Here is a 12,826-nt window from a genome sequence, read left to right on the forward strand (position 1 = left end):
CACCCCAGCAAGGAGTCCTTGACCAGTGGAGGGAGATGGACCAATCTCTTCAAGGAGTGAAGAGTCAGATTGTAAACTGTCCTGAGCCACATCCGATGGAGGCAAAAACACAACCTTGCAAACTGGACCACCTGCATGCCAGCAGACATGTAGCCCAAGAGCCTGAGATACATTCAACACATTGTGGAAAGCTGAGATTGCAGACTAAAGAAAAGGTGGTGAATGACTGAAAATGGTCAGTCAGCAGAAATGCTCTCAAACTCGGAGAGTCTATTAGGGCCCCATGGAAGTCTATTTTTTGAGTGGGAACCAAAATTCACATACTAATTTCCCCCTACTGTTACTCACACCTTCTTGTCAACTGTTTGAAATGTGCCACTCTCATTACCACTACAAAAGTGATTTTTCCTCCCTTGGTATTCAATACTGTTAATTGAACTGTCTTGTTAAACTGACCCCCCATCTGGTAAGGCAACTCCCATCTTTTAATGTACTACGTATATATACCTGCTACTGTATTTTCCACTCCATGCATCTGATGAAGTGGGTTCTAGCCCACGAAAGCTTATGCCCAAATGAATTTGTTAGTCTCTAAGATGCCACAAGGACTCCTCATTGTTTTTGCTGATACAGACTAACACGGCTACCACTCTGAAACCTGACTTTTCAGTGTTTAGAATGAAACCCAGACGGTTGAGCAGGCACAATGTAATGTTGACGTCCTCTCTAGACTTGCCTCTCAGTATAGCCAGTCTTCCAGATATAGGAAGATGTGGATTCCTTTCTTCCTGAGGTACGCTGTCACCATGACCATGCATTTGGTAAAAACCCAAGGGGCAAGAAGAGAGGCCGAAGGGCAACACCCTATACTGAAGATGGAGCTCTGCTACGACGAATCAAAGGAACTTTCTGTGGCTCAATAGGCATCCTGAAGGTCCAGGGCAGCAAACCAGTCATTCTGAGACAACGTAGGGAGGATAGTTGATAGAGTGACCATTTGGAACCTCTTGTATCGGATATATTTGTTAAGGCCTCAGAGGTCGAGAATGGGTCTTACCCTCTCTTGGATTTGGGAACAGAAGCCATGACCTCGATGTTCCAGCAAAACCTCCTCCACCACTCCCAAAGCCAGTAGAGAGTGAACCTGCTCAAGGAGCAGTATCTGGTGAGAGGGGTTCCTGAAGAGGGATGGGGAGGGATGGACAGCAACTTCAAGTCAAAGTTTCAGAAGCTATCAGAAGCCTGCAAGAAAGGGGAAAAAATTTCATAGGCAGGAGTTGTAGACCAAGCTGAATGAGCAAGCATCTCAGAGAGGTGATTAAGAAAAAGCAGAAAGCATACAAGGAGTGGAAGATGGGAGGGATCAGCAAGGAAACCTACCTTATTGAGGTCAGAACATGTAGAAATAAAGTAAGAAAGGCTAAAAGTCTTGTAGAGTTGAACCTTGCAAAGGGAATTAAAACCAACAGTAAAAGGTTCTATAGCCATATAAATAAGAAGAAAAAAAAGAAAGAAGAGGTGGGACCGCTAAACACTGAGGATGGAGTGGAGGTTAAGGATAATCTAGGCATGGCCCAATATCTAAACAAATACTTTGCCTCAGTCTTTAATGAGGCTAAAGAGGATCTTAGGGATAATGGTAGCATGACAAATGGGAATGAGGATGTGGAGGTAGATATTACCATATCTGAGGTAGAAGCCAAACTCGAACAGCTTAATGGGACTAAATCGGGGGGCCCAGATAATTTTCATCTGAGAATATTAAAGGAACTGGCACATGAAATTGCAAGCCCATTATCAAGAATTTTTAATGAATCTGCAAACTCAGAGGTTCTACTGTATGACTGGAGAACTGCTAAATAGTTCCTATTTTTAAGAAAGGGGAAAAAAGTGATCCGGGTAACTACAGGCCTGTTAGTTTGACACCTGTAGTATGCAAGGTCTTGGAAAAAATTTTGAAGGAAAAAGTAGTTAAGGACATTGAGGTCAATGGTAATACAAAATACAACATGGTTTTACAAAAGGTAGATCATGCCAAACCAACCTGATCTCCTTCTTTGAGAAAGTAACAGATATTTTAGACAAAGGAAATGCAGTGGATCTAATTTACCTCAATTTTAGTAAGGCATTTGATATGATGCCACAAGGGGAATTATTAGTTAAACTGGAAAAGATGGGAATCAATATGAAAATTGAAAGGTGGATAAGGAACTGGTTAACAGGGAGACTACAGTGGGTCTTACTGAAAGGGGAACTGTCAGGCTGGAGGGAGGTTACCAATGCAGTTCCTCAGGGATCGGTTTTGGGACCAGTCTTATTTAATCTTTTTATTACTGACCTCGGCACAAAAAGTGGGAGTGGGCTAATAAAGTCTGTGGATGACACAAAGCTGTGAGGTACTGCCAATTCAGAGAAGGACCAGGATATCATACAGGAAGATCTGGATGACCTTGTAAACTGGAGTAATAGTAATAGGATGAAATGTAATAGTGAGAAGTGTAAGGTCATGCATTTAGGGATTAATAACAAGAATTTTAGTTACAAGCTGGGGATGTATCAATTGGAAGTAACAGAGGAGGAGAAGGACCTTGGAGTATTAGTTGACCACAGGATGATTATGAGCCGCCAATGTGATATGGCTGTGAAAAAAGCTAATGCGGTCTTGGGATGCATCAGGCGAGGTATTTCCCGTAAAGATAAGGAAATGTTAGTACCGTTATACGAGGCACTGGTGAGACCTCATCTGGAATACTGTGTGTAGTTCCGGTCTCCCACGTTTAAAAAGGATGAATTCCAACTGGAACAGGTACAGAAAAGGGCTACTAGGGTGATCCGAGGAATGGAAAACCTGTTTTATGAAAGGAGACTCAAGGAGCTTGGCTTGTTTAGCCTAACCAGAAGAAGGTTGATGGGAGATATGATTGCTCTCTATAAATATATCAGAGGGATAAATACCAGGGAGAGAGAGGAATTATTTATGCTCAGTACCAATATGGACACAAGAACAAATGGATATAAACTGGCCATCAGGAAGTTTAGACTTGAAATTAGACAAAGGTTTCTAATCATCAGAAGAGTGAAGTTCTGGAACAGCCTTCCAAGGGAAGCAGTGGGGGCAAAAGACCTACCTGGCTTCAAGATTAAGCTCAATAAGTTTATGGAGGAGATGGCATGATGGGATAACATGATTTTGGCAATTAATTGATCTTTGACTATTAGTAGTAAATAGGCCCAATGACCTGTGATGGGATGTTAGATGGGGTGGGATCTGAGTTACTACAGAGAATTCTTTCCTGGGTATCTGGCCAGTGAGTCTTGCCCACATGCTCGGAGTTCAGCTGATTGCCATATCTGGGGTCGGGAAGGAATTTTCCTCCAGGGCAGATTGGCAGAGGCCCTGGGGGTTTTCGCCTTCCCCTGCAGCTTGGGGCACAGGTCACTTGCTGGAGGATTCTCTGCACCCTGAAGTCTTTAAACCACGATTTGAGGACCCCAATAGCTCAGACATAGGCAAGAGGTTTATTGCAGGAGTGGGTGGGTGAGATTCTGTGGCCTGCGTTGTGCAGGAGGTCAGACTAGATGATCATAATGGTCCCTTCTGACCTTAAAGTCTATGAGATCTGACAGTGCCTAAGACCCAGCGGTCAGTGGTGATCAAAACCCATGCATTGTAAAAGAAGGCCATCCTGTCCCCAAATTGAAGGGACAGGGAGAAAGGAATGATGACTGGAACACTGCTATGGACCAAGGAGTCAAAATGGATGCTTAACGGGTGCCAAGGGAGGGCACATGGACTGGCCAAACCCCAGACAGGACTGCTTCTTTCTATAGGATCTATGACCCTTTCTGGCATAGTCCTGCTGTCTTGGGGGAGGAAACGGCTGCCCAAATGTGCGCTGCGGACGCTACTGCTGCTGTTGACCACCACAGTGGTGCCTCTGCACTGTTGGCATATATACTCCCAAGGACTGTTGGGTAGCCCTAGAGTCCTTGAAAAAGTGCAAAGTCTCATCTGTCCTATCCATACACGGCGTTTGGCCATCAAAGGAAAAATCCTCTATGGCCTGCTGCACATTGGGAGCAACGCCCAAATTCTGCAGCCAGGAAGCTCCTCTTGTGGTCACGCCTGAGGCCATCACTCTGGCTGAAGATTCCAGCACAGACGGCAACAAAGTCTTAGTTACCAAGCAGCCTTCGGTGACAAATGCCCAAAATTCCTCTCTCGAGGCTTATGGCAGCTGGTCTGCAAACTTAGACGTAGCCATCCAGTTAACAAAGTCATACTTGAACAGCAATGCTTGCTGGTTAACAATCTGCATCTGCAAGGAAGAGGAGGTATAAATCTTCCTGCCCATCAGCTCCATTCATTTAGAGTCCTTATCCTTGAGAATGGACTTGAACCTGCCCTGATAGGCTCTATCATTCACCACAGTTACAACCAGGGAACGTGGGGCCTGATGGGAATAAAAACCCTCACATCCCTCCACCAGAATGAAGTAGCGCTTTTCCTTGTGCTTCAGGCGGTACCAAAGCCAGCATGTTCTAGAGGACCTTTGCAAGCTCAAGGAGTGCACTATTAATAGGGAGGGACTGACTATGATGGATAGAGCCATGAATCCGTGCATTGAGAGGTAGGCTCTTGCCCCTATTGAATCAAGATGAACTCATATTCTAACTTTTGCACAGGGGTTAAGGCAGATTTTTGAATATTCAGTTGCAGGCGGAATTGGAGAAAGAGGACTATGGTTTTGCAAGTTGCATCCTGACCTTTCAGAAGCCAACTGTCTAGGTAAGGGAACATCACAATAACCTTTCTGCGGAAATGTCCTGCTACTACTGACACGACCTTTCGGGTGGGGGAGGGAAGGGGAAAGAGTCCTTCAACGTTTGTAGAGATTGTGCTTTCAGCAAACAGTTTGGTGCCATCAAAAGGAAGGTCTTGACCATATTCTGGACCTCCTTGGGAAATCCTGAGAGCAGAAGCCAGAAGGCCCTTAATAACTTCAGCCACAGAAATCAAATGAGTGGCAGTATCACCAGAGCCGAGAGAGGCCTACAGGATATGTTCGGGTGAGCAGTTGGCCTACTGCATTAATTGCCTAGAATTGCTCTCTATGTTCTGCTGGTAGATACTCAAGAAAAGGAGTTCAGCTGTTATACTTCACCATTAATGCCTGGTAGTTGGCGATTCTCAACTGTAAAGTCGCTGACAAATATCCTTTTCTACCAAACAGGTTGAGGCATTTATGATCTGTATCACAGAGCGTACATATAGCACGGTGCTGACTTCCACATTTATTAACGCTCTTAACCACTAAGGAGTTAGGAAAGGGATGGGAAAATACAAAGAGTGTCCTTCAAGGGAACAAGATATTTTTGTCTGCACTCTTACATATGGGCAGAATGGACGCTGGGGTATGCCAAATTGCAGGATCGTTAACAACCAGGGTAATGCAGGCAGATGAAACTGTATGAAGGATGCCAAGTAGCTTATGATGTGGTTCTTTAACCTCCTCAGGATAGATCTGCAAAGAATCCACAACCTTCTTGATAAGGTCCTGCCACTTTACAATTCAGAATTGCCAACTCTCAAGCGTTAAATTATACCAAGCTGAACTCCTTTATTGAGTATGTACCAGCAGAACTTTATAGTCTTTAGTTTAAACCATATTTTGAGTACCTGAGGAACCAGCAGCCTCATGGGTACCGGGCTGGAGAGAAGTAGGGGTGGAAGTCACTGAAGTCATCAGAGACTGACTTCTTTGACGTAGGTTCCCTACCTGGAAAACTCCAGGGATGGTCTCTGGGAATCTTATAAAAGAAATCGTGCTCTCAAGGAGTACGATTCGGAGACAGTGAAGGCAGCGGACTTACTCAGAGACCAACATACAGAGGAGGTCCCTTGACCAGTGTCAGAGGCTGGGCATAGTGAGCTCTCCATTGTAAGGAGTCAGTTAGAGCTCCCTGTTAGCTCTAGATTTTAATGCCAGACAGAAGTTGCACTTTTAGAAAATATGAGACTCCCTGAGGCAACAGATGCATGAGGAGTGTCAGTCACCGGAATCCCCGCTAGCACAACAGGCAGCATCTGAAACCAGGAGAACTTAGCATTCTCTCCCAGTAAAGTAAAAATTCCCAGAAGAGGAGACATTATCGATCTAAAAGCCATATATATAATTAAAAATTAAAAATCTTTTCAAAAAAGACAAAAACAGCTAAAACTACAACCAAGTACTAACTAACTATAATAAACTAACTACTAAAAGAACTAAGGCGACACAGCTGGGGTAAAACAATGCAGACAACTGATAAGGCTTTGTCTCAGGCCAATGCAGGTAAGAAGGAACTGAGGGTGGTTTGCTTATGTAGTGCTATAGAACAGCACAGAGCACGAGACTGAATAACACGCTTGCGCCAAATAAACCAAATAAACACTGCTCTGAGAAATCTCCAATCACAGGTCCAGTGGGCACAAGAGCACCTGGAGTGGAGCACCTATAGGGACAGTACTCAAAGAATCACCATAAATTCCCATATCTTCTAGCCACAGGTGACCCATGTACAATTTGAAGTAGAACTGAATTGTATAATTAAGGAAATTATTCTGAGTGGGAAGCAAATGCAGGTTTACAAGGAAAATGAGTCTCAATTGTAACTCTGGAAAGGCTACTGCCTCTCCACAATATCTATAATTACCATATGTAAAAATCCAACATATACTGTATGATTTGTAATGACAAACATTTTCTCCCTTGTTAGGCTGAAAATACCACGTATTCAGTTTTACTTAACACATACCTTTTCTCTCAGCAGGCAGCGATCATGGATTGTAGACAAATATCTATAATGAATTTTAATCAGTTGATCTAAGTCTTTGGCTTCTTCTACCTGGTGCTGAAACTCCAAACCTGTACTATGAAGAATCTTTAGAAGAAAAAGCAGGGAGGATTAACATGAATACCACCTCTATGACTGGAATCCCCATAGTTCTTTTCTCTACAATTCTCTGGGGAGGTCTTTTTAGAGTCTGAACCTAAATTATTCCCTCACTCTTCCCCTCTTCCATCACTACCTTTGAGGTTCAGTCTTATGGCCACCATCCATATAATCAAAAACTGAACTCCCTTCAACATGACAATTATATTCTTTAATTCAATAGAGCAGCGGTTCTCCAACTTCATTGCACTGCGACCTCCTTCTGACAACAAAAATTACTACATGACCCTGGGCGAGGGCTGGAGCCCAAGCCCCGCTGCCCCAGGGATGAAGCCCTCGGACTTCAGCTTCAGCCCTCGGCAGCAGGGCTCAGGCTTCGGCTTCAGCCCCGAGCCCTAGCAAATGGAATGCTGGCCTTGGTGACCCCATTAAAATGGGGTCACGAGTCACTTTGGGGGTCACAACCCACAGTTTGAGAACTGCTGCGATAGAGAGGGCTGCTGTTGTACCATGGACTGAATATGCCACTTCTGTAGGTGTTGATTCAGGGCATGCTACCACCATTAGAAATCCCAGTTCCTGAAGGCCTAGGAATCAAGAGACTGGGACTGGAAACAGAACTCAGAACCTCTTGCATAACACAGAGCATCATCATTAAGAAAGTGGGCCAGCTTCCATCTGTTCTCCTTTCAAAAAGAATGTATTAACACAGAATTGCAATACATCTACAGTAGTAGGGTTAGTGTGGATCTACACAGGTTCCTGCTTCATTTAAGAGAATATAAACTTTTGGAAATGGATATTAGTTAACTCCCAGAGGCACCCATGTAAAGACAACTTTTGTAGTAATGCTATTAGGAGTGCAGAATAACAGCAGCTTAATGAAATCTATTGTTTCTCTTGACATTAACGTCCTTTCTTTGTAAACCTTTGGGGTGAAAAGTTAGACTGAAGAAAAGTGTTACTAATATCAAAGAATTGTCCACATTAAAAACTCCTAAAGTCTATTTAATATTTACTAATTTAAAATGTCTGTCTTAAAATTCAAACAAACAATCAGCATGAATATTTTCAATATACATTCCTTTTTAGTTCAGGACTTAAAACTGAACAAAATAGACATTAAGTGAAGACGTTACTTATTTACACATGCTTAGTCAGAAGTTGTTTTGCATTATTAGCCGTTATGACTACAGTTAGAAATTCCTACAATATGTCAGATTATTGTAAAAGGACGAACCCTGGTCATGATGTAGTTGTGTAAGCTGTTAACAAAATGCATGAGTTTCACTCGTAAGAGGAACATACGGTGAATTTGTTGTTTTACAAGTTCGGTTTGTGATCCAAACTGAGGAACTGTCTCTTGTTCTAATTGAGGTCCTTCCTTAAACTGTGGTTTTTCGGTAGCATTTACTAGCTCTAAAAATGGAGACGAAAAAGTCTGGGTGAATATTTATAAAATAAATAGGTATTAACTGCATTTAAATATTAATTAAAACTAAAAATGTATCCTTTTTTTAAAAGTTATCAGAACATAATATACTGAAATAGCTTTTGTCCTTTAATTCAGATACTTTATCAGTAGCTACATAACAATCATATATTTAAATCGTAACTGGGAGGAGATGTTGTGATGCAATTAATTAATGTTTGCTACGTATTAAAGATATAAAGTGCTATTTAAGTGTCAAGATTTATAAATTACAATATTAAAAAAAATTACATGAACATAAACTGTTATCTCCACAAAAGGGAGAACACTTCAAAGCCCAGTCATACCCTTACAAATTAAAACTCATTTTAGCAAATTAGAAAGTACAGTTCTCAATACCTTCAGTGACACAATGATCCAATAGGGTTATGAAAGTCTTTAGGTGAAACCTGAGCCCAACTGCTCAAACTCTCTGGATGACACAGTTATTTATTTTCAAAGGTTAAGCAGAGTGGACTACCTTATATAAAACTATTAATAGTATGAACACCAAAAGGTCACTGAAGTGGAATACTGGAAAAATCCCTGACCCTCCTCCCCAGCACTGCCACACACCCTTCTGATCTTGACCACACAATTAAAGAGCCCATAGACATTCTGCCAGCACAGGAAAATTAAACTCCCAAGTACACATTCTGACCTACATAATTTTACTTCGTAGTTTATAAAGGGTAAATATCTATTTTCACAACCACTTAGGACAGGAAGTGATGTTACTGATAAAATCATGGCTGTATTTGCATTAGGATATGATGCACAGGACTTCCTTCAGTGGCTATGGCTGAAGAATAACCAAGCAACAAATCTCAGAGATTTGAAAAACAAACAAAAAAAACTATCGCTGAATTAAGGGATGGTAGGGGTCCTTTGCAGACAAAGTAGGACTGACCAATTCTGTATTTGGTGCCTAGATACCATAGCACAGTGATAGTTGCAAAAGAAATGCCTCAATAAATATAGCCAGCTATATTAAATAGGTGTGTTAAATGAGACACAGCTATGATGAACTCTGTAAAGCCATCAAGGATCCAACTAGTTTATAATCTCTTATCCTGGATGCTCATACATCCATTACCACAAATGAGAGAAGTTTGCCATCAAGATGGATGGACATTGCCCCTAGCAAAGTCAATTTTACTTCAAAACTTGACTTCCAAAATCATTTAACTGCTTACATAATCAGGAAAGGATTCTCACCGTGGGCCTTATTCGAACACCAATGAAGTCAATGGAAAGACTCCCATTAATTTCAGTGGGTTTAGATGAGGTCCAATGTGACTTTCACACTGCTCTGCTGAGCAAAATTAATTTAGCAACTATCTTTCCCAGTGCCTTGTAAATGCTACATACAGGGGCTATTATGCTGCAATGCTGACTTTTCAAAGAGGCTACTGTAATACTGGATGTATTCAAACAATTGTCAATAGCATGGATACCAATATGCCATAAAACAAGACCTTATATTTTCAGTGATACAGATTTAAGATTAACGAGAACTATTTCAAGACATTTCTTACCATCAAATCGTAAAACATCTAAGCTATACTTGGCCCACTTTATTTGTAATAAGAGAAGAAACACTTGATTGTAAATTTTTTGACATTCTAAACTTATAACTATATCCACAGGCCAAGGGACCTAAAGAGGAAAAAACACAAAAAAACCCAACTTAATTTGATGGAGCGATTTGCAGTTACACTTCAAATGTATTTTAAAATTAAAGCAAAAAAAATCATTATATTTTACCTTGTAGCTCAGTGTTAAGCCATCTAAGGTATGGACAGGGAGTTTCTTCTTTGCTGTATCAACACTTTCAAAAGATATAGACAGCCTACAAAAAGAAACAAAAGAACTCTAGTTGCCAATGGTTTGCATGAAACTCATGGTTATCTTAAAATATTTTGTTTTAATCTGTCATTACTAAATATTAGTGATCAGATTTAACCTGGTAGGGAAAGATTTGTAAAGATACCTCTGCTCCAAGCTTTGTAAAAAGATTGTTTGACACAATTACTAATGAAGACACTATTGCAAGTGAATATATAGGGGAACTTATTGTGGAGGAAAACAAAAACAAATCTCTACAGGTAAAATGTAGTTCTAGTGCACAGATTAATTAATGCTCTGATATTTTAAGTAGATAATCATATGCTTACTTCCACCATACTGCATTCTGAATACTCTATCAATCCACACAATAGTTTCTAACTCAAAACGCAGGGACAGAATGACCCAAAGTGGTTGAACTTACACTTATACCGATGACTAAGAACACAATAGAGCCTAATATTTATGTATTTCATAAACCTATCATTTCAACAGGAAGGGAAAAGGAAATTGACTTTTTCTTTCACTGTTACTTTAAACTTAATCCAATGCGTTTTACCTTGAACTGTCCTCTGGGTAACGTTGTCCAACTGCTTCCTGGAGCTGGACATTTAGAAATGATACATTCTGCCACGTTTCCTTTTCTCTTATTTTATCAAAAATAGATGTGTAGAAATCATACATAGTATCCCCAGCTTCAAGCAAGAAAAAGTTTCGCATTGCCTGCAAGTACTCTACCAGTCTAAACAGAGAATACAAATACACAAACATCTCTTCAATGTACATTATAAATCTTCCTTTAACATAAAAGTGTTACATTATGTAATGCAAACCTTTAAAAGTCTCATCACAACAAGAACTCCCAATTGAATCCCATACTCCAGTGAAGTTTATTATATATTATTTTTTCACATAAACGTCACTTAAGCTCAGATGTAGCAAAATACTTAACCACGTGCGTAGCTCAAAGCATTGAAAGCAGTGCCACTGACTTCAGTAGGACTAGTCATGTACTCAAGCACTTTTCTGGATCAGGCCCTCAATTCAAGAACAGCTTTATGGGAGAAATATTGCAGCTCTCTAACTGCAGAGCCTGAAAAAATTCCAACGTCACTGGGAGTTTTGCCTCAGTAAGGGCTCCAATATCAGTTCCTCATCTGTTAAATAAGGGGAAGAAGGGGTAGTAGTACTTCCCTATTTCACAGAGGTGCAGTGAGGATGGATACATTTAAAGACTGTAAGGCACTTAGATACTACGGTGATGGGGGCCACATCAGTACCTTAAATAGAAAGATGGTGACCTAGGACTAGCTCAGAGGTCATGAGATCAGGCCACTTTACTCAACACAGCATGACAATATCACATAATTAGTGGTAGTGTAATGGCCAAATTCCAATTTAGATAATCATACTCTGTCTTCCTAAAATTTCTCCTATATTTTCAGCTGAATGCGTGAAAGCCTGGTTCCACTGAATTCAATGATAGCTTTGACATTGACTTAATTAGAACCAGGATTTTACCCATTGTTCTTTCTTGGAATATTTACATTTGTCAATTTTTAACTCAGTTTTAATACTTCTCTACACAGAAGTACTTAATACCATAATCTAGTGTCTCAATTAAGAAGTTTGTTTACCTTTAAACGTTATTTAATTAAAGCAAACGTATTAAAATACTATGTTTTTCTCAAGCTACTAACACTTTACTTTTTCTTTATCATTATTATTTGTATTACAATAGTGCTTAGAGACCCAATCAGAGACTGGACACCCACCATGCTTCACGTTGTACAAAACAGATACTAAGAAATGGTTCCTTAAAAAATGACCTTACAAACTAAGGGTATGTCTACATTTAAAATTCTACAGCGGCACTGTAGTGCAGCTGCACTTCAGTATACACGCTATTTACACCAACTAGAAGGATTCACCCATCAGTGCACGTAATCCACTTCTCCGAAAAACAATAGCTAGGTCTTCCATTAACCTAGCGCTGCCTACCTGGGGACTTATATCAACTTAACTATGCCACTCAGGGATATGAATTTTTAATGCCCGAATGATGCAGTTATGCCAACATAATTTTCTAGTGTAGACTAGGCTTAAGTAGGTAATACAGAAAAAAGGGATAGAACACAAAAGAACAATGAATAGAGTGACAGTTGGAAAATATTATGTTAATTCCATGTTTTATTAGTGCTTCTGTTATTGTTTATCACAGCAGAATTAGAAGAGAAGATTAAACAGTTTGTAAAAGATTTCAACTACAAATCAATTTTCTTAAAATAATTGATGCTTTTACAGTATGGTATACCAATGATAATGGAATATGCTTTTTAAGTAGAATCTAATTTCATTTCTTACCTGTAATCCTTCTTTAAAGTTTGCATTAGGTTGCCACAGCATTCCAGATATTGCTTATCTATGTGAGGATAAAGGCAAGACCTCAATGTCAGTTCAAATGTCTGGCACGTCACTGATTCAGAGGATCTATCCACGCAAACATCACCACCAGTAAATTTTTCATGAAAGTCACTTTGCTCCAAATACAACCTTCAAAATAAAAAAAAC

At 40.3% G+C, this 12,826-nt stretch overlaps 1 protein-coding gene across 6 annotated transcripts in view; it reads right to left on the reverse strand.

Moving 5' to 3' along the window:
• The window catches only part of TUBGCP5 (tubulin gamma complex component 5), a 45,557-nt gene that overhangs the window by 8,659 nt on the left and 24,072 nt on the right, over nucleotides 1–12,826 (reverse strand). For 4 of the 6 annotated variants that reach the window (XR_013345868.1, XM_077814960.1, XM_077814980.1 and 1 more), the window contains 6 exons: nucleotides 12,620–12,808; nucleotides 10,815–10,997; nucleotides 10,175–10,259; nucleotides 9,946–10,066; nucleotides 8,177–8,355; nucleotides 6,799–6,924 (listed from right to left, as the gene is read on the reverse strand). Coding sequence is in view for 3 of the 6 variants with exons in the window: in XM_077814960.1 (XP_077671086.1) it covers nucleotides 6,799–6,924; nucleotides 8,177–8,355; nucleotides 9,946–10,066; nucleotides 10,175–10,259; nucleotides 10,815–10,997; nucleotides 12,620–12,808 (883 nt within the window). In the remaining 3 variants the exon portion in view is untranslated. The remainder of the gene's footprint in view (nucleotides 1–6,798; nucleotides 6,925–8,176; nucleotides 8,356–9,945; nucleotides 10,067–10,174; nucleotides 10,260–10,814; nucleotides 10,998–12,619; nucleotides 12,809–12,826) is intronic. The other 2 variants (XR_013345873.1, XR_013345869.1) reach the window with 1 other exon arrangement.

This window comes from Eretmochelys imbricata, chromosome 1, assembly GCF_965152235.1.
Source record: "Eretmochelys imbricata isolate rEreImb1 chromosome 1, rEreImb1.hap1, whole genome shotgun sequence".
Classification (NCBI taxonomy): Eukaryota; Metazoa; Chordata; order Testudines; family Cheloniidae; genus Eretmochelys; species Eretmochelys imbricata.